This window comes from Aulostomus chinensis, chromosome 2, assembly GCF_037954235.1.
Source record: "Aulostomus chinensis isolate RoL2024-O1b breed Wild chromosome 2, RoL_Achi_v1.0, whole genome shotgun sequence".
Classification (NCBI taxonomy): Eukaryota; Metazoa; Chordata; class Actinopteri; order Syngnathiformes; family Aulostomidae; genus Aulostomus; species Aulostomus chinensis.
In genome coordinates, this window is record NC_141321.1 from 21,359,599 (window position 1) to 21,380,001 (window position 20,403).

The 20,403-nt window shown below is 41.8% G+C and overlaps 4 protein-coding genes across 8 annotated transcripts in view; 3 read left to right on the plus strand and 1 right to left on the minus strand.

Annotated features, from left to right (window-relative positions):
- Nucleotides 1–4,103, plus strand: part of prtga (protogenin homolog a (Gallus gallus)) — a 32,491-nt gene extending 28,388 nt beyond the window's left edge. Inside the window, exon 19 of the mRNA XM_086184230.1 lies at nucleotides 252–4,103. Within this exon, the coding sequence (XP_086040356.1) occupies nucleotides 252–647 (396 nt within the window). The 3' untranslated portion in view covers nucleotides 648–4,103. The remainder of the gene's footprint in view (nucleotides 1–251) is intronic.
- Nucleotides 4,104–4,784: 681 nt separating this feature from the next.
- Nucleotides 4,785–13,899, plus strand: ccpg1 (cell cycle progression 1). Of its 5 annotated transcripts, XM_086184276.1 has the most exons (11): nucleotides 4,785–4,949; nucleotides 7,802–7,884; nucleotides 8,218–8,335; nucleotides 8,764–8,849; nucleotides 8,944–9,133; nucleotides 9,239–9,316; nucleotides 10,572–10,898; nucleotides 11,122–11,210; nucleotides 11,369–11,494; nucleotides 11,602–12,878; nucleotides 13,031–13,899. In XM_086184276.1, exons 2-11 carry the CDS (start codon nucleotides 7,819–7,821, stop codon nucleotides 13,221–13,223), a joined length of 2,550 nt encoding a protein of 849 aa, XP_086040402.1. In that variant the 5' UTR covers nucleotides 4,785–4,949; nucleotides 7,802–7,818; the 3' UTR covers nucleotides 13,224–13,899. The 5 variants fall into 5 exon arrangements, with proteins under 5 accessions (XP_086040402.1, XP_086040392.1, XP_086040371.1 ...); XM_086184266.1 differs by lacking the exon at nucleotides 9,239–9,316 and having other exon boundaries at nucleotides 8,218–8,332; XM_086184245.1 differs by lacking the exon at nucleotides 9,239–9,316 and having other exon boundaries at nucleotides 4,786–4,949.
- Nucleotides 13,443–19,318, minus strand: pigb (phosphatidylinositol glycan anchor biosynthesis, class B). Its single transcript, XM_086184289.1, has 13 exons — nucleotides 18,590–19,318; nucleotides 18,218–18,381; nucleotides 17,937–18,060; nucleotides 17,729–17,846; nucleotides 17,528–17,632; nucleotides 16,541–16,671; nucleotides 16,314–16,454; nucleotides 16,188–16,239; nucleotides 15,902–16,113; nucleotides 15,471–15,535; nucleotides 15,157–15,376; nucleotides 14,380–14,557; nucleotides 13,443–13,978 (listed from the first exon to the last, which is right to left on the minus strand). The coding sequence occupies exons 2-13, from the start codon at nucleotides 18,324–18,326 to the stop codon at nucleotides 13,865–13,867; spliced, it is 1,569 nt and encodes a 522-aa protein (XP_086040415.1). The 5' UTR covers nucleotides 18,327–18,381; nucleotides 18,590–19,318; the 3' UTR covers nucleotides 13,443–13,864.
- On the plus strand, nucleotides 19,162–20,403 carry pigbos1 (PIGB opposite strand 1). Its single transcript, XM_086184304.1, has 3 exons — nucleotides 19,162–19,252; nucleotides 19,465–19,513; nucleotides 20,023–20,403. Exon 3 carries the CDS (start codon nucleotides 20,068–20,070, stop codon nucleotides 20,227–20,229), a length of 162 nt encoding a protein of 53 aa, XP_086040430.1. The 5' UTR covers nucleotides 19,162–19,252; nucleotides 19,465–19,513; nucleotides 20,023–20,067; the 3' UTR covers nucleotides 20,230–20,403.

The following is a 20,403-nucleotide window of genomic DNA, read 5'->3' on the forward strand; positions in this document are numbered from 1 at the left end:
TACATTCAGAAGCTCCTTGCTCTCCCTTTTTACAGTTGTCATATATGTCCAACTTCAACAATGGAGGATTTAGATTTTCTTATTAGGAAAACATCTTATTAGTTAACATCATAGACTACATTTTATTTAAAAAATGATGTCTAATGTTCTGATATGTTAACATGAGAAAGGGGGACGAGCCTCTTATCTGGATTTCTGCAGCACTTGTTGAACCTCACATTAATAGAGGCAACACTTCCTCTGTGCTGCAGATCATTAGACATGCCGCCATCTCCTACCAGCCCGGCTCCACTGTTTTGACCTACGAGGAGGAGTTGTCCATCTCTCCAGACCAGCCTGCAGCCCTGCAGGCTCTGCTGGGACATCCCGGAGACTCAGAGAACTCTTCCAACAGTGAAGGCAGCCACGCCACCGGTGACTCAGGGCGCTACTCCCACGATGAGACAGAGATGACAAACCTTTCGTCTGGTCAAAGCAGCCGCCAGCCTTCTTTAACAGCAGACGACAGCGGAGGCTCAGACTGCTGCGATCCTTCTGAAGAGACGAGCCAGTTGACGGAGGGAAGACAGACCGATCTGAAGTCTGTTGAGAAGAGCTGCTGTCATCATGAAGCCCTGAGCAGTTCCCAGGCAGCCGTTTCTCTTTAAGTGCGTGCATGCGAGTGTGTGTGTGTGAGAGGGTGGTGGTATACTTGCAACAAAATCCAACGAAACCACAATCAGAAAGATCCACACCACTAAAACTCAACACTAGTAGGTGTAATAACTACCCAAAAAACAAAATAGAAATTGCTCCAACAAACTCGGCAAACATTCCTGAAATGACTTCCTGTGGCAAGTGTACCACCACAGAACTGAATGTCAGTGCGTGTATGAGACACAGAGAGAAATAAAGATGTCTTTTTTTTTCACCTTTATCCTCTTTTTCCAAAACACCATGACCAGGACACCATTGCACCTTCTACTTAATTCATTGTTGGCTGCTGGAGGGTCACAGGATTTCCTTTTTTTTCCTTTAAATGAATGTCATTACTTTAAATTGTCTTTATTTGTGTGTGTATGTTTAAAAGAAAAGAATCTCACCCGCCATGAATGTTAAAGAATATAGTCAAAAATGTGACATTTCTGACGTTATTTAAGAAAGTTTATCACTGGAGCAAAAGGGAAGTCCTTTCTGCTGATGATCTACCTCGGTTTACTCCTCAGTGAGTAAACCTCCACTGTATATTTAATAACTACTTATACCTACGTTATGTGATGGTATACTTGAGTTACATAACGTGATACTTCCTGATGACTCTGATTGTCATCCCATATTGTCTTTTTCTCTTGTTTTGTTCTCATTTACTGGATGGTTTAGGGCGCTGCAGCTTCCACTTAAAGCCTCCTCGTTCTCCTCTCGCTACACCTGCTAGCAGGTGGACTGGAGAGTTTAAAACACACAAACAGTGATTATTTGTCTCCTCAGATGTTGCGAGGTCACCAGTAGTATTACCTCTTGTTCTTTTGGGCCATTATTGAGTAATGGCATGGATGAAAATAATGTCTTTGTTTTGTTTTTTTAATGTGCAGCTGCTCTTACTAATCCTGTTTTATACTACCTCAAATTTATTTTATTATCTTTGTGTTTTCCTAAACTCAGGGAACAAGGTTTAGTACATTTGAAAACTCATGTAGTATTACATGGAGAACTGACAGGGTATCTTCTCAGTACTAAACTCTGTATAGTTGCCTAGATGTGCTATGAATGTATCTCTGATATCGTGTGCCAGTAGCTCTGACGTGTGTGCCATCATCTCAACAGAAGGAAAGTTTCTGCTCAGGTCCTTTATTCAATTAAAGATACACACCAGAATTACTTGTAATGGCATGTCGGTACAGATCTTTATAATTGCTAATTAAAATAAGCTTTATAATTGACCTTAATGTGGCCGCATCTCTCAGAGACTGCTACAGAAGCCTGATGTTTGTGAGGGAGAAGCCCGGCATGACGATGCAACACATGAAGAATGATTGTAGTAAAAGCAATGTAAGTGTTTTAATCAGAGATGAAAGTGAAGAATCGAATGAACAACATATAACGTTCTACTTCAAGAAAATCTATATTTTTTTTAGAAGATATGTACTACTGAGTACGCATTATAGTTAATTTAGTTCCAGGTATTTTGTCTTGCTGTAGAGTAGATAAAAGATTAGCACTTGTCTGCCGAGTAGTTTTTGTATTACCGGCCAATGTGCAGCGGTGACTGACGCTATTACCCAAAGAGTTGTTTGCTACCTGAGTTTATTTTGAGTCTCTTCAACTAATCTTTGGCAGAAGGTTACTGAGGAATGTGAAATAATCCTAACACATTTTAGACCAAAGATTAAATGCCTTGGAGATGGATTGAGGTGCTGCCCCCTCAAACACAGCCTTTCACATTAGTGGCCTTGACCCGCAGGAAAATGAGTGAAGGGAGTCGCGGGTTACAACTCTCTGGGAAGTGCTGGCAGGATTCACCGGCAATTGACGGAGTGACAAGTTTCAATCAGTTTTATGCACACAAACCAAATGATCCTGTCGCAGAGCTCCTTGAAAACTGTTGCAAATGGATGTCTGTACATTGTAGGGAAAAATTCTAAGAGATATATACAGTATATTACATGGATTAGTGATCTGTGATGTAACAGTGCAGTTGTGTGTGCTTGTAACTGTGCACCCGCTGGTTTTCTTAACAGCATTAATAACAGAGATGGCAGTTATTTCGGGTTTTAGCTCTCATGTGTCTCAGAAAGCTCAGTGGGTGCACGAGCGTTTACACATTGCTGTTTTCAATCAGAGGACTCTCCAGAGGATTCAATCAGGGAAAATCTTGGGAGGAAAAGTGACACAATCAGTTAAATTTTCTTTTGAAAAGCAAACAAAGTAAACCAAAGAGTATTTGTTTTTAATGTCACCGTTGCATATTGGCAAGAGATCAGTTCTTAAGTATCCCAACTGTGTGTGTGATTTGTTGTCATTTTCAGTGTTATCATGTCGACGCAGTTGTTTTATGATAGAAATGTTGGACCCTGGGCCTCATTCCTGAAACGCTCTTATGCATTCATTTGTTCTTAAGCAATGCAGGACCTTTTTTAACCCTCAGTTTAGCCTTACAGACAAGAAGTTTGATGGCAATTGTGAACCCGGCTTTGCTTCCTGTCTATTGGACTAAATTGAAGTCTAAAACAACTGCCTCCATTACATGAGAACAAAAATTTATGCTGAAGAATGTTTTGCAAATGAGGCCTTGAATTTGTTCATTGTTTATTGCAACAAAATCAAGTGTTCCTTTTAATGTCCATCATGTTTTTCTTGCCTTTGGAGAGTACACACCTCACCTGAAAGTCCCTTGTATGTAGATGTGCAGCTACTTTTTACCTGTCTGACTGATTTTAAGGCCCAGTTAAGAATCTGAAAACACTTTAAAACATTTTTTAATTAGTTTTGGTTAGATTCTGACCCCCCTTTCCACAAGTAATACTGCTTTGGTGTCATAAGGGACTCTACTACTTGACTCATGCAGCCTCTGAACTGGGCCTTGAGTAGTTCAGGGACATACTGTGTAAGTGCTACCTCAGGCTTTTTAATTTTTCATATTCTCGAGTCAATATCAAAGTGAGATGACAGCCAAAATGTTACAAGTTCACATTAAGGATGTTGTGTTCTTGTCTTTTCTCTCATGAATGTTGTTACAATGGAAATATGTACCTGTCCCAGCATGTGAATTTAGAAGGATGAAACAGAGTGGGATCTGCATCATTTTGATTCCTCGTGTTCTGCCTTTTGCAGTAATGTTGTGTTTAAATAGATTTGGCATCAGTTGCAGGTGCAGAGCACTTGGGTCATATTTACAGTCAAACTCAGGGCGACCCAGAGCTGCTGCACCTCAATACATGCAGGTTTCAGATCTAGAAATTGAATGTAACATTTGTAATTATTGCATTTCCTGTCATTTTCTGTTAATACTTTGTTTTGTCAGTTTGTCTTTGTCATGAAAATTACTTGCAACTTGTTTTTGTTTGCCAAAAATGTTTAGTTAGATTTTAGTCCATTGTAATTATATAAAGTTTGATTCTCAGTTTAAATAAAATACAAACATAGCCATGTGTCGACTGCTGTTTTTGCAGTCATGTGTTTTTACTGTGTAATTATTTGTGTTTATTTAAATGGGTCCATTAATCTTGTCAGTCTCAAGGCACCTCTGCCTGACAAGTCTGATCCAAATCCGTTTTTGCTCGATTTTGCAGGCGAAAAAAAAGGTGCATACTTATTTATTATTTGTTTCAGCTTCATTAAAGATGTTTTCATGTCCGGTGAACATTGCTCGGGTGACAGTGGTATGCATATAATTCGGGTAACTGCGTCATCAGTTGTTAGACATGAAAACCTGCTGTAGAAGTCACCTGACACGTTTTTCTTTCTTCCTTTCTTCTTTTTTTTTTAACCTCCAGCTGGTAGGGCGCCAAATGACACGCAACCGAAACAATGACGTGGGCACGTGCTTTCTCGTTTTCTGACAGATAGGTCAACAGGTTCGAACTCTCGACAAACACCATCTACTTATTACTTTATTTCTCTGCAAACACGGTGAACTCGCTAAGAAGGGCATCGTGTCTGGTTTCCACTCTCATCAACTCAGCATGTAGCCTGTTTGTTCCGTCACGCTTCCTTGTTTATGTTTTTCAGAGCCGCAGTTTCCACACGGTCGCTCACACCCTCACTGAGCCTGACTACCGCTATGCCTTCTGGGAGATGTTGTTTGGTAGAGTAGGAGTTACGGTGGCTCTACCGTCACCACGCCTACGTTAGAACTATATTTCCCTTCTGCTTTGCGGTGTTGTCAACGGATAACCTGGGCCAGGGTATACTGAAACAACTCTGGAGCTGCTTGAAAACAGCTGCCTGACATCCTAGGGCACAAAACACAAGTGAGTAGGGATTTTTTTTCTGGTCCAAAGCTAACGTTAGCGGTGCGGCAGCTACAGCTAGCGAACGCTGTCGAGGCGGCTACGACTGTAAGTTCTGACGATGCTCGGATGTGTGTCGTTGAAAACCAGACTGTCAGTTTATGGAACAAGAGAATAAGCAATTCGTGGCAACAGACAAAGCTACAGTTAGACATAGTTGGTAGAGTTTCAAGCGGTTAAAGGAAAGGTTGGCGGTTCTTAATCAGGCCCCCATCACCTGATTCGGGTCTGTAGCTGCTGCAGGTCGCTGTTGTTGTTGTTGTTGTTGTTGTTGTTGTTTTAAAATACATGTAAATGTTTCAACTCAGATGCAAAATAATAATTATCAGGTTCACGGAGAGCCAGATAAAACCAGTGTTGACACTAGTGGGAGGCATGACGTGGTCCAGGGCCGGGCAATTAATTGTTTATTTCTCGAGTAATTGGGGTTGTAGTTTTGACCCGCAGCCCGGACGCGCAATTAAATACATATGAAACGGAACCGACATTTAGAACCTCTGTGTCTTACTGAGAATGTCTACCCTTCAATGTTAAAATAGTACAAAATTAATGTTAAGTAATCGCAGTTTTAAGTTTGAAATTACTGCGGTATTAACTTGAATTCATGGCACCCAGCCCTAACTCATACATATCTAAGTATAAAGTTGCGTTGCTCTCTAGTCACTGGCCCTGAGCCTGACTTTTCCCTCAATCTATTGATTCACTTGTTGTATTGTCATTATTTGTCTCAGTATATGTCTTTTAATTTTGCAGTGAAATGATGATTTTTATATCATGATACTACTAACATTACTGGAAATCAAGAGGAAGCGCGCGCTGTCTTTTTGGAGGGTTTATCACTGTTTTATCACTGTTCAAATCAGAGTGCCTTACAGAGCTGATGCAACGGTCATGCAAAATACAACTCGGCTAAAAGCTGCTGGTAGCTGATGTGCTGCACTGCCCCTGCACTATGTATCACATCTCACTGTATTTATGGATATGTGTTGTCTTGCTACTTTAGCTCGTTGTGGTACCTGCAGCAGTTTCCGCTCGCGTTAAACACGTACACCTTGCAAACTCTCTTATCCGTCGTAGCCTGGGCCCATAACCTGCTGGAAGGCTCTGTTCTCTTTCAGCAGAGACAAATAACTCTCGATTGACAAGGGTCCTACTCAATGTCCCCTCTAATTTTTCATGTTTCTGGGCATGCACACAAGCTCCCTGAGCACACTGAGGATCAATGTGAACAACATCAGTTGTGCACGCTGTGGCCACACACCTGTTCCACACCTGGGAGCATAGCAAGGTACATGGCTTATTATGAGAATCAAATTAAAGCAGCATTTATATTAGTTTAGATTTAATATTTTCGGGGGTTTACAACTCAACCACTGAGCTACCATCGCCGTCTCTTATCTCTGCCACACGGTTGTTAGCGAGCTCACCTGCAAGGTGCCACCATAGGGTGCCACGGCACGTATGGGCAGGGCACAAACGCAAGCACTGTCAATGCTTTGATTGGCTGCGTAGCCTACGTGAACTGTATCGTATCATTGGCTGGACACCTGTCACTCACCGAGTCTATGTGCAGCATAGATTTTCTTGTGCGCTGAGAATGTGTGAGCGGTGCGCGATTGCACAAGCGTGCAGCTTAGAGGGAACATTGGTGGCGAGTATAAATCCAGCGCCTGCATGCTTAAACGCAGATGTGTGGGAGCATTTTGGGTTGAAAAACAAAAAAGAAAGTGAAGATTTTGACTAAAGTATGGCGGTTTGCAAACTGTGTCACACAAACTTAAGTACTCTGGAAATACCACCAACCTGCGAGCCCACCTAAAACGTCATCACCTGGACAAGGAAATGCTAACTGGCCGAGCCCAAGAAGCTGCGGCGGGACCCGAAACAAACCACGCTGGACAGTGACAGCGGTGGTTGCCACAAGTTCCCATCTTCTTTACCAAGGTGGCAGAAAATTACGGAGTCCATTGCCTACTTTATTTGTCAGGATTTGAGAGCTTATTCGGTGGTGGAAAACACCAGCTTTGAGCGCATGGTGAACGCCATGGAGCCCCGCTATGCTATAGTCACCTCGAATTGAATTATTGGCTGCCATGGTTTATTTTTAGTTAACCTTGTGGCTAGACTGGCTAGTAGCTACCTCATATGTTCAGTATCAAGCTAAAAAAGCTGCCAAAGAAGGCCACTTGTTGCACTTAAACGCTCCATTGTTCACTTCACTTTTCAAAAGTTTGCAAGCTACAATTTGCAGTTTCAATCAATGAAACTAATTTTCTCACCACATCTTTAATTCATTTTGTCATTTTGTCATTGATGCTCTCAGTTCAATTAATTCAATCCAAGTCAATGGAACACTCACAAGATGTCACCAAATCACTTTGTCCCTTTAATATTTCATAAAAGGATGTAAGTGTATCGAATTGTATCGTGAGCTGAATATCATGATATATATCGTATAGTGAGCCGAATATCATGTATCGTATCACAAGATTAGTGTATCGCTACAGCCCTACGTGTGTGTGTTGATGCACCACTCTGTCCCCAGTTCCTTTTTCATCATGTGACATCAATATTGCAACTAAATTGAGTAACTTAACAACGCTAGACAAGACAATACTACTTGGAGTGATGTTACCATTGCAGTATGACTCGTTCTTGTCACATTATTCACATTTAACTTAAAAAAAAAGATTATACAGCAATATCTGCAGGGAATTCAAAACTAACATTTGTTTTTGAAGTTATTGTTCAACCATATTTTACTCAGAAGCATATTATAGTGTAATTAGTGATAAACACTTCCTCTATTCTAGAGTGTTGCTGACAATTGATGGAGATGGCGGAGACGTCGAGTGATACAGAGTCGTCCTGTGGCTGGACCATCATCAGTAATGAGGTATAAATTGTGTTTTCTCTTCCTTGATTTTTAATTGATCATTGTTTTACATTATTTTGCATTTTGGGATTTTTAAACATTGTAAAAATATACAAGTCCTATACAACATTTAAACACATATTATCTCTCACGTAAATGTTTATAGAAACTTGCAGCAAACAGACATGTCAACTGAAATTTGTGATATTATACCGATGCGGTGTTATAACATTTCTTTGTCCTTTTTAAATGTAATAAATATTTCTGATTAAATGAACGGCAAAAGCAAAAAATAATTGCTCCTCACTTTTTTATCCTGCTTAAAATGCCAAATTGCTCCTGTTCTCTTTAAAGGGCTCAGATATTGAGACTTTGGGATTAGAGGCTGCAGTGGAATATGGAGCTCACCTTTTGGAGCACCCCCCGGTGGCTGAAGTAGAACTGCAGGCTACACCAATGGCAGCGTCTGGTAGTAAGAATCCTCAAATCAAGTTTTATTTTTTTCCCCCATTTCAAGGTGCAATTTTAAAAATTTGTGTGAAATTATTATTCTAAGCAGAGTAGTTTTAAACAAACACATGTGGCGAATATCTTTAATGGCTGCAGATTCACCACTGATACCATATTTCAAACATGACATGATTACTTTCAAATTTTGTCCAGTAAACTCAGGTGGAAGAATTTGCTCATCTTTTTTCTGTCTGCTGTCCATTTTATGTCATTTTAAGGACTGCTTAATCTGTATTAAAGGCATTGTGGATTTTCTTTATTATAAATTGAGAATTGAGGTCAATTGCAGTCCCAGTTGTTTTAACGTACATTTTGCTGAGTGGGTTAGTATCTTAATGTAACAAGTCTAATTGGCAAATTTACCATAACTTGTCTTTGTTCTACTCTCAGCTGGGTGCGATGAAGAGACGTTTGATGGTTTACTTGATGACACGCTGAGAGACCAAACCGCAGATGAGACACTTTACATCTCAGAGGTGAGAAGATCATGAAAATACTGCAATACTAGAAAACACAGAGGTACTTTATTGCTGCTCACTGAACCAACTGTCTGGAACATAACCCCTCCAGGCTGGGGACAAAGCTTCAGGGAACGAGCATGTGACTCTGTTGTCCTCCAGCGACCACTCTGACATCGTGACTCTTGGAGACTTGAAGGAGGGTGAGCGTGCGGAGGTGGAGGAGGTGGCAGCAGCTAATGAAGAGTTTTATCTTGGCACGTCCTGCAGCAGCCAGTACGCCTTCACTGCTGCAGAGACTGGTAGGACTTCAGCATCACACTGGTTTCAAACAGCAGTGTTCGCTGCATAGGGACAGAATGTGACCTAAAACTCGCTCTACCTTTTTATCTACCTCGCCAAAGCAGGTGTGATGTTGACTTTCTGGAAACTTCTGCAGAGTTTCCTGAACTTAGGCTATCATCTGAGAAGTCAGCTGACCAGAGGTCAACCTTCCACAGGTGGCCTGACTGAAAGTTTTAAGATGTTCAGCTCGCACAGCAATATGCAAACTAACCCTGACGCTTTCTGACAGAGGCACGTGTTATTGGATACTCTGTGTTAAAGCATGTTCAACCTGTTGCACAGAAAAACCCCTGTAAAAATAGTAACACACGTGTATGCATGTGTGTGGCTAACATAGGTTATAATTTAGAAAATGTATATTCAATACTAGGCAGCACGGTGGTGCAGTGGTCAGCACTGTTGCCTCACAGCAAGAAGGTGCCAGGTTCGAGCCCCGGCTCCAGCACGGGATCTTTCTGTGTGGAGTCTGCATGTTCTCCCTGTGTGGGTTCTCTCTGGTACTCCAGCTTCCTCCCACAGTCCAAAGACATCAAGAGGGGACGAGGCTGATTGATACTCTAAATTGACCGTAGGTGTGACTGTGAGTGTGAATGGTTGTCTGTCTCTATGTGTTGGCCCTGTGATGGACTGGTGACCTGTCCAGGGTGAACCCCCCTGCCTGAAGGCTGCAGAAGAAGGTAGAAAATGGATGGAAGCATGTGGATCATCAGCTCCCCTGTAGACTACTGTGTTGATAGTGTTTTGGCTGTGAAAAAAGTGGATAAATGGTGTGGATCGTTGCACAAACCTGACCAAATGACTCATATCATTCTCACAATTTGATCCGTTTGTTGCGGACACATTTGAAAAGGTTGAGAGGTGCACAATTGATTTATATCTCTACATTCACATTAGCGGAAGATGAATGGCTGTTCTGGTCTTTCAACCCCAGGTTAAACTACCTGTCTTAAATTCAGAAGTTCATCCATTTAAATCAAAAACATTTGGGAAGTCTATAATTTCCATACAGTTAAATTATTTATCCACCCTCAAATCAGCAGGGAGCTGACTGGGAGTAGCCAGCTAAGACAACAGAGCATTTACAGTATTCCTCCTGTGTGAAATGCAGAGATTCAACAGGCCGCAATGAGCTGAATGAGCGTTGCGTGAACTCACTTCCAATGGCTTGAATTTAAGGGATGTTCTTTTAATTCTGTATTCATTTGAGTTGCTAAATTTCCTAAAAACCTTTGAAAAAAGGAAAATCCAGTTCGTTTTTTACTGGATCATTCCATTCTGGATTATTTAAGTGGCATGATTCACCTCACATGTGCACGCCCTGTGAAGCTGTTAATCATGTATTTAACACTCCTCTTCAAGATCGTTGCATGGTTAACTTTGTGTGTTTTGCTGTAGTGTTCCCCGGTCAGCCGCCTGCAGCTACAAACTCTAGCAGCAGTGAGGACGAAGCGGGACGAAACTCCAGCACTGTTGTGCGTAGACGAAGGTTGAAGAAGAGTATTGTGACGGAGCCTGAGGAGGAGGAAGAGACACTGGAGTCGGGTCCAAGTGAGGGAGAGGAGGAGGAGGATGTTAAAGAGTCAAAGCAGCAGGGGGAAAAAGCTGAGGACAAACCTGCTTCTCTGGATTTAAGGATGCAAGGTGCGGCCAGCAGCATCCTCAACACGTGTATCCTGCTCGCCCTCGTCATAGCCATCAGCATGGGCTTCGGACACTTTTATGGTAAGATGTTTGTTTGCTTAAATTTGTTTGTTATTCCCTGCTTTTAAGCATGTGCCTAGGTTAGGTGTGTGACCAGGTGAAAGAGAGAATTCTTATTTTCAGCTGTGGCAACAGCCCTTATGGGTCTGATATCGTCTCATTAATGGATTCTCACCACTGTCCCGGGTTCGTGTGCAGTGGTCAACTTACAAATTCTTAGGACCTTGATGTTGTCTCATTACAGGCACAGTCCAAATTCAAGAGAGGCAGAAAATGGTGGATAAAGTCAGAGTGAATGAGCTTGGTGGTGTGAGGGATCTTCTTCAGCGGCATGTAAGTGAACATTCTACAAACATGATCAGCGAGCATGACTCTAAATGACCCAACAGGAGTGACTGAATACTTGGTGCCAGCAACGTTCTGTTTGGTTCTCTACCTACTTGCTTGGAAGTTAATGGATCATAACTCATGTTCTCCTTTTGTCCGTTCAGGTCCAGCGGAGGGACCTCAGCCTAAACGACATGGATGAACAAAAAGTGATTTCACTGCTGGCTGAGATAATCAAGAAGGTAAAGAAAGAGAACAAAGAGCTCAACAGCAAGCACGTGATCATTCAGGTCAGTCAAACTCTTCTCATCATTCAGATGTAAAAACACGTGTAAATGTACAATAAAAATGTGTTGTGAGTAACAAATCAAACACAGCATCGTCTTCTTTTATCAAGGCCCAGAGGGATGACCTGAAAATGTTGTTGGAGCAGAAAGCTGAGGAGCAGACCGACATGATGTCGCAGCAGCAGAGTTTGACAGCTGAGAACCAGAAGTTGAAGAGCTCTCTGGAACAGGAAGAAAGGTCCCTGTCAGCCTTGCAGGAGGAGCTGAGAAACCTGCGCTCCACGATTCAAGAGTTGGAGACGATGGGAGTTGGTGCTGATTCACTGCTGACAGAAAACCAGATGCTGAAGGATGAGCTGGAGGAGAAGAGGCAAAGCTTTCAGGACCTGAGGGAGGACATGATGGCTGAAGCACTGACTATGAGGAAGAAGCTTGACAAGGAAAAGAGGGTTACAGAGGAGCTGAGGAGAGAAATCCATCGGCTGAGAAGTCGAATCCCTGCTGGTTTGGAGGCTGAGGAGCTCCAGTCTCGTTTGCTGGAGCTGGAGAAGAGGCTGAGCTTTGAGCAGCAGCGCTCAGACCTGTGGGAGAGGCTGTACGTGGAAACCAAAGCAGAGAGAGCCAAAGGAGACATGGAATCCAAAGTGAAGAAAACAAAAGACGGCATGGCAGGTAAAATGAAGGAGACCTTCGATGCTGTCAAGAACTCCACCAAGGAGTTCGTCCATCATCACAAAGAGCAGATTAAGAAAGCAAAAGAGGCTGTGAAGGAAAACCTGAGGAAATTCTCTGATTCTGTCAAATCAACTTTCCGCCACTTCAAAGATTCCGCCTCAACCTTTATCAACAAAGCCAGAGGGTTTTACAATAAAAAATGTGATGAGAAGAATACAAAATGTCAGAGCAGGTACCACAAACCTCATCACAAACACTCGCAGAGTTTTGATGACTCATTCCAGAGCAACCACAACACTCGAAAATCAGGGGAGAAAGTCAACGAAGGAGGCCAAAGCACCAACAAAGCGAACCTGAAAGGATGCTCCGGGGTTTTCAAGTGCGCCTACCAGGAGTCCATGAGTCTCTTAAACAAAGCCATGGAGCCAGTAAGAGCTGACGAATTTCACCAGCTGCTTCAGAGCTACTTGCAGCAGGAGGTCGACCACTTCCGCCACTGGAGGGAACTGGAGGTGTTCATCAACAACTTCTTCCACAACGGTGTCTTCATTCACGACCAGATGCTGTTCACAGACTTTGTCAGTGGCGTGGAGGACTATCTCATGGACATGCACGAGTATCACGGCCTGGATGACGACGTGTTTGGAGATCTCGACGACTACATCTACCGGCACTTCTTCGGAAAGCCTTACCCAAGAAACTACGGCCCGAGGTAAGTTCTACTGCTATGCCTCCTATTTTCAGGAGTTTTTCTTACCTGTGTCCTTGAAGAAGTACCAAGATATGAAGGAAAACTGCTCCAGCCTTCATCACGGTCATGTGCTGATCAAACTAATACTCCCTGTGGTGTCTTGAATCACACAGCGGACCATTTGAAAGACCAGACGCAAACTCAAAGGAGGAGTCGCGGACAAAGCATCAGCAGCGGAAGCAGCAGAGAGCCAGACCTCGACCACACAGTGAACGCAAGTGGAGCCGACCAGGAAGAAATACAGACAGACACATGGCAGATGTGAAAATAGAGCTGGGTCCCATGCCCTTTGACCCCAAGTATTGACACATCTCAGCTGATCTAAGAATATAGTGTCAAATTCTATTTTTGATCGTATTTAAAGTCAACATCTCCTGTTTTGTAAGTTTGCACAACATTTTAATGCTACTGAGCGTCCTCGAGCTGGCTTGTGTTTCGTGAAGTCATCGTTTGAATTTTTGAATGGAGGGTTGTAGCCTATTTTCTCATCTCATCTGCACATTCACAACATGAGGCATTTAACAATTAATATTTCATGATGCACATTTAATTCATAGCTTTTTCACTAATGAATACTTCCAGCGGTGACATCTTCAACACCCGCATATTTGTTTGAAAGCACTCACACATTTTCAACCAAGCTGTTGTGAAAGAAAAAAAAAAAAAATTCACTGTGTTTGAGTACTGCCATGTAGATGTTCTAATTCAACGCTTCCTGTGATATGATTGCAAAATGTTTACATTCCACCTCCGGCTTCTTTTAACTGGACAACATTTTCATGTGTGTATGGGTGAAAATTCTCATCAAAATTTAGTTGTATATAATAAAACATTGGGTGTTTTTGATCTGACAAGTTTTAAAATCTCATTTTAGACGAAAATCTTTATTTCAGTAGTAGGACACTGTCACTAAGCCACACACGGATACACCATTGTTCCAGTGGTTGTCAGTGCCTTTGATAAATAAAGATGCTTCCTCCAACTCGTCCCTCGGGAAAGTGAGTGTGAAATATCTCCGCTGTCTTCATGAAGTTATTCCCGTGCAAAAACAGAGAGATTTCCTGCAACAAAAACCTACATTTTAACAAGCTAACATTTAAAAAAAGGTAGGCAGGCAGGAATTAATCCTGAAAATAAAGTCTGTGGTCCACATTAGCTTAAGATATTTTAAAGTTTTGTTTTCCAAACTAAAATGTGTTGTTAAATTCCACACGTGTCTTAAAAACGACATTTGCTAACAAGTGGCAATATAAAACTACAGAGGTTGAGTTGATTCTCATGTTAGCTTTGTTATTCTAACAATTGTGATTCTCAAAAATATGAATTTCTGAAAATGATCTTGGTGAACAAATGTCTCATAAATTTTTAACACAACAGCTTATTTTCATTAATAACCCAAAATCGTACGTCCCATCGGCTTAAAGCCGAGGGAACCCGACCTCCCATGTAACAGTGTAGCTACCTCTTCCAGAACGTCAAACAGCACCAGGTGTGTCGGTAGCGAGGACTTATATGGAAACGACTTCCTGAGCCAGTCAAGAGGGTCCCTGTAGAATCTCTCTGCTTCATCAATGGACCACTCCTCTCCAAGATCAGGGGGACACTCCAAAAACCTCATCTTCACCGGACAGTGGACGTGGCTACAGGTAGGAAGCACAATAAAAGGAGAGTAATCAGAGAAAGGCAGCAGCGATGTGCCTTGACTGTATCTAGTCTGCTGGAAATTAAAAGATCCCCTGGAACTACATTCAGACACTTTGAGAACAGCATTAAACAGATTAACGTAGAAAGTAGAGACACTGAAATATGTACAATAGTAATAGAATAAAAAATAAGTAAATCTATAGAATCCTTTTCAGTTTCTCTGCACAGGCTCAAATTTTGTCAGATACATAGAACAAGAGTTAATACTCTCAGGGGACAAGCAAACTTTTTTTTTTTTTTTTTAAATATTCCTTCTCTTGGCATTATGAAAAAAATCTTGTTTTGGGGGTTGATACCAAAACTCCTATGAAACTTAAAATCGACTTCACTAATCCTCATTTTAAATTATGTGCATCTGTAATTTTGCTCATACATCCTAAGTTTTTTGTTATTTTGAAAATTTAGACTACAATACTGTTTGAGTTTCTGTTTTTGATTTTGTCACAAACATCTATAAAACTCCAAGCTTATTCTACTAAGGTGCTGAATGATGAGTGCGCGGCTCTCCCTCAGATCCCATCATGTAGTTGGTTACCTGTAGAAGGGAGTTGAGTGGCAGGGCATGAGGAAGAGGACGTCTGGCTGTGGACTGGTGGAGGAGCTGCTGACATCACACAGGGTCTGGAGGTGGACCATGACGTCCAGAGTGCCTCGCTGGTGAATCAGACCGGTGTACAGAGCTGCTGTCAGGTTGCTCGCTAACAGACTGAACGCTGCAGCACGTCGCCATGTTGTCAAATTAGCCACAGAAATCCCTGATACCGCAAGTTGACATGAAAAACACAATTAACACACACATTTGGCTGTTTGTTCCTGTAAATCTAATCTGAACAGAAATAAAGAACTTACCACAGAAGATCATACAGAATGGCAGCACGGGGTAGATGAACCTGAACTCCTTGTGAGGAAGCAAACTGAAGCCAAGAACGTGTTCCATGAAATAAAATGGATTCAGAGAGTTTGTCAACTACTGCTCGTTCCTGCTTTTCCTTACCTCCCAACACAACTTTGGAAGGACGTAACACCTTCTTATTAACGTTCAATCCATGTACAGTAAGACTTTAAATAAAAGATTTGCACAATAAAAATTTTAAAGAACTTTGAAAAGAGAGCAGTCAAATGTTAGTCTGAATGTAAATGCTATTCATAATTCCTTTCAGTGGTTGGATATTCCTCCTCATAAGCTGCTAAATGAATATCTGGGTTTTTAGCAGTCTGGTTTTGTTTATCACTTATCTTACATGTGACAAGTGGATCCTGGCGTGCAACTGATATTTCACCTGTAAACGCCGACCGTCCAGATGACTGCTACCAGCAGGATCTTGTATCGTTTGAAAGCGAGGGAGCATCCGTGAAGGAAGAATGGAAGATGCGGGCCAATGACGACAGCGAAACCCTGAGTGAGGTACCAGTGCCAGGGGTGAGAACCATAGAAATCTGCAACGCCGTGGAAGACGTTAAACTTCAGGAAGTTGAACTGCACAAAAGTCCACTGAAACACAGAAAGCAGCTGTTATGACATCATCACAGGGAAGTAAGAAGAGTCCTTTGACTTTATTGTCTCACCTTTTCATAGCATATACAGTCGATTAATGTTGAAATCCCAATGGCTAAACCCCTGGAGAGGAGACAAGAAGAGGTCTTGATGACAAAAGGACAAACCAGAGATGTTGACAGACAGGAAGTACAAACCCTATAGGAATGTAGTCGTGCGCGATCAGTCTCAATTTGTCGTCCTCCTGCCAGAAGTGGTACATCAACAGAGGCAGCCAGACGATCAGGGCTGTCGGACGGACAACGACAGCCAAGGCTACCAGGGCCAAGTATTTTTTGCTGGAACAAATCATAAACAAGGTGTCAGTATACAAGATCCAGTTCAGAGATTTTAAATTAAGGGAGGTTTAATAACAAGCTGAGACCTGCTGCCTGTTTTGGATGCAGACAGGGGGAAGTAACAGAGAGCCAGACAGGTGATGGTGGCCTCTATACTGTTGCTCAGAGTCCTGGTGCAGCAGTACCACGTGAACCAGGAGCTCAGCTGGCAGAACAACTGCACACAAACAGAATAACAACACCTACATGTCAATCATATTCAGTGTACTTAATACAATACTTCACCTTTGAACTCATCGACATGTTTTCCGCTTGGCTATTACTTACCAAGAGGTTAATGGAGGCCGACTATTAACAACAAGAAAAGTGCCCAAAATGTCAGTCTAAGAGTTAGGCATAGGCTACTGGACTTCTTCTGGTTTAGAGAACATTTCACCTCTTCAGTTCTGAAGAAGCTCTTGGATGAGAGATGAAACGTCTTCTACACCAGAAGAAGTCCAGTCGCCTACACCGAACTCTGAGACTGGATGACTGAGAGCTTTCACTAACATATCGCCCAAAATGTCAGTTTTACAAGCTGTTAAGTCCATCGTCCAGTATAAGCCGTGTCTTCTTAACCCAGCTGTATGCTCACTATACACAAAGACTTTGATTTGAGGTGAAAACACAGATTGGCACGACTGTGAATGAGCATGACGAGCTGGCGCATTCAGCGGATCGAGTTCACGCTTGTTGATGGTCACACTGAACCCGATGACATGACAGGTTGCTGGATAAAGAAGAGTTAGATTATACAGGATGAAGATTTTGACAGTTTGCCAACGGATGTTCTGGACAGTTTTTATGTTGTTCTTGGTTGGTCGCCATTGGCTTCAATTAAGAATTTATGGCTGCTGTTTTCTGCATTCTGGAGTCACCAAAAGTCATGCAGGTGGAAACTACATCTTCATGAGTTCAGAACACCAACATGTGAGTATCTGAATGGCAAATTGCACTTTTTGGATTGAATATAACTTTGACGGAGAGAAAACAGGATATGCTTTACATCTGACAGAAAGACTCAAACTAGTTACCGTCCATTTTGCAACTTCTGGATCTTCCAATGTTCGGACAAGGAAGAAAAATTTCATATCTGCAAATGCAGCCAGAAGCGCCTGAATTATTCTTGGAAGCCATATCTGAAGAAGAAACCAGACCAGGTGGAGGAACATTAATATGACAGCCGGCAAACACATTTTAAAAAGTTGTCTGAATACTGAAATTTTGGAACTTTCCAGGAGATAGACAGAGTCACAGTCAACGAGGTGCAGTAGCTTATATATGAATGCAAAGACGAGCGGGTAGGAGAACCCTCGTATTCCTGCCTTCCATTCCCAGGTCAGATACCCATAAGTCACATGGTTAAGGCTAGAACTGTGTTTAAAAAGAATCACTCAAATAGATGATGACAAAACGCTTTATAGGCAGTTGTCAGAAGGATATTTGAAGACCATCCGATGGGCGACCTCAAGTGACTGCCAGTACTCATCAGGGACAAAGCTGGTCTGGACTAGGAAACAGTTGATTAGCCTGAATGTTACAGAAAACACTGCAAATCTCAGCGCACCTGCAGGGTTCAAGATACAGTATGTTATTATCATGGTGAGTTTAGATCGCCCCCCCCCCCCCCCCCCCACACACACACACACCAGCAGCAGGAGCAACAGAAGTAGCAGCAGCAACTGTGTTTATTTCATGATCTCATAGCAATCCAGTTCACCAACCCTTGATTTGATGGTCGTCTTCCTTCAGGTACAATTGGGATTTTCTTTTCCTCAATTTCACATCTTGAATTTTACTGCCAAAGCTGAAACGTTGTCGGATTCTCTCCATCAGGACATTTTATCTCTCGGAGTGTGTGTGTACACTTCTGCCGGCGTAGCTCAACCTGTCCGGAAATAAATCAGAAATAAATCTTGATGTAAGTTTCAGTAACACTATCAATCGGTTTGACCTCTGTAACACACTGTAATCAGATTGGACTTTTAAGATACGGGAAAAAACGACACACTGTCGACCTGCACGTTTTTTTTCAATAAATATTGAGATATTATATCTTCTTGAAAAATAATACAAAGGTTTTTCATTTAGCTTACAGTGAACACAAAGTGAAGTTTTATATTCCCATGTTCAGAGATTGCGCTTTCTTCCGGTTCAACGTGCCTTCCTTCTTCTTCTCCTTTGTTTTGAACAGACGCGCGCAAACCAACTTTAACAGAGGGCATACCGCCACCTAGTGTGTCGGGAGCAAACGACGTTAAATAATCGTATGCTAATATTTGTCTAGGTTCAACATGTCAGTACTCACATCATTAGGTTCCCTCCTCTACCAACTTCAGCCTACACATAGCAGCTTCAGAAAATGCTGAATGACGAAATGTTAAATATTAGAAATCACGAAATAGCAAGTCCAAATTTCCAATATCTTACCTTAGACATAGAAATGAGTTAAGAATTCATATTTCAGAATAAACCTATTTTTTCTTACAGTGAACACTGAATATTTTTAAATTGATTTTTCTATTGTGGCTTAGATGAATAATTTTACAGCAATAAAAACGCAACTATCTTAAACACTGATAGTTCACGTTTTTGTCCAGCAGTCGGCGATGTTCAGCTTTTTACTGTTGCGCAACAAGCAGAAAAGAAGAGTCCACGCTCGTCCCCTTGAGGTCTTGCAGTGTAGCTTCGGTTCTTATTGTCGTGTCCATATCTGCCTGGTTTGGTGATTCAGATTCGTCCGTTCACACGTCTCCTCAGTGAGTTACTTGCAGAACACGAAAGCTGCGAAGAATCGCTCATACACCTGCTAAAATAACCCGTATTTGTTAGCTGAACACAATGTAGCTGTCAACGTAAAAGTTTTCGTCAATATCCGTTCTGGACTTTCAAAATAAGATGAAAATGTAATCTGATGCATATCCTTGTTGTACATTCTTTTACGTGTGTTGCTTTATGTATTTCATTACAGATTCAAGAAAGACAAGGACAAAAATGATTTAAGATGGGGAGAATATTGGGTTTGTATCGCACATTTAAAAAAACATTTTATAAACAGCATTGTATTACATCAATACAGCTATGACAATCAGGTAAATTTTTTTAATTAAATATATTCCCTTAAACAATTCTCATGAGGATGTGGGACATTGAGATTGAGCTACTCTGACTGCTCTGGGATTATGACTTTTTTTTTGGAGTGGTTGGTTTGATTGGTTTTGGGGTGTTTTCTTTTTTTAAATACGGTGTGCACTACATGTACACTAGTGTTACTAGTAGAAGCACTCCAAAATTTGTGCCGCTGTACAGTATTGTAGGGATGGATATGTTACAAAACAGTCCAGCACAGCCAGAGACACAGTAGCTAGCCTGCGCTGCCCGTGGAGAGGCGAACAACATTCAAACATGGCATGTTCAAAATGTAGCAAGAACATGTAACATTCAACAAAGCGTAGGGAATCCACTATGATGATAAAGGTCACTGAAGTGAATCTTAATGTATCTTAACACCACTTATCTGTTCTTTCAGGATAAACTTGTGTCTTTGCGCTGGGTGTCTATATTGAAAGAAGTCATGTTTCGTCGAAGAATGACATTCCCCCAGATGCTTTTTGCCACATTGCTCGGAGTTGCTGGGGGTGTTTATATCTACAAACCTCTTTTTGAGTCTCTGCGGAAGAATGCAGGACAGCAAAACCAGGATGACCCAGACAAGAAAGCAAATAAAACAAATTAATAGAATGAGTCATTGTGAAAACACTTCTCAAGCATCAGCCAGATGAATGACATCAACGCCTGGTGGATTGTCAGAGCTGCAATCCCAACAAAAGACAAGAGCATCAGAAATGTATGTTTGTTTATGGAGCTTTTGTTGAGTGATTGTAAACAAAATAAAATATTTAATGCATCA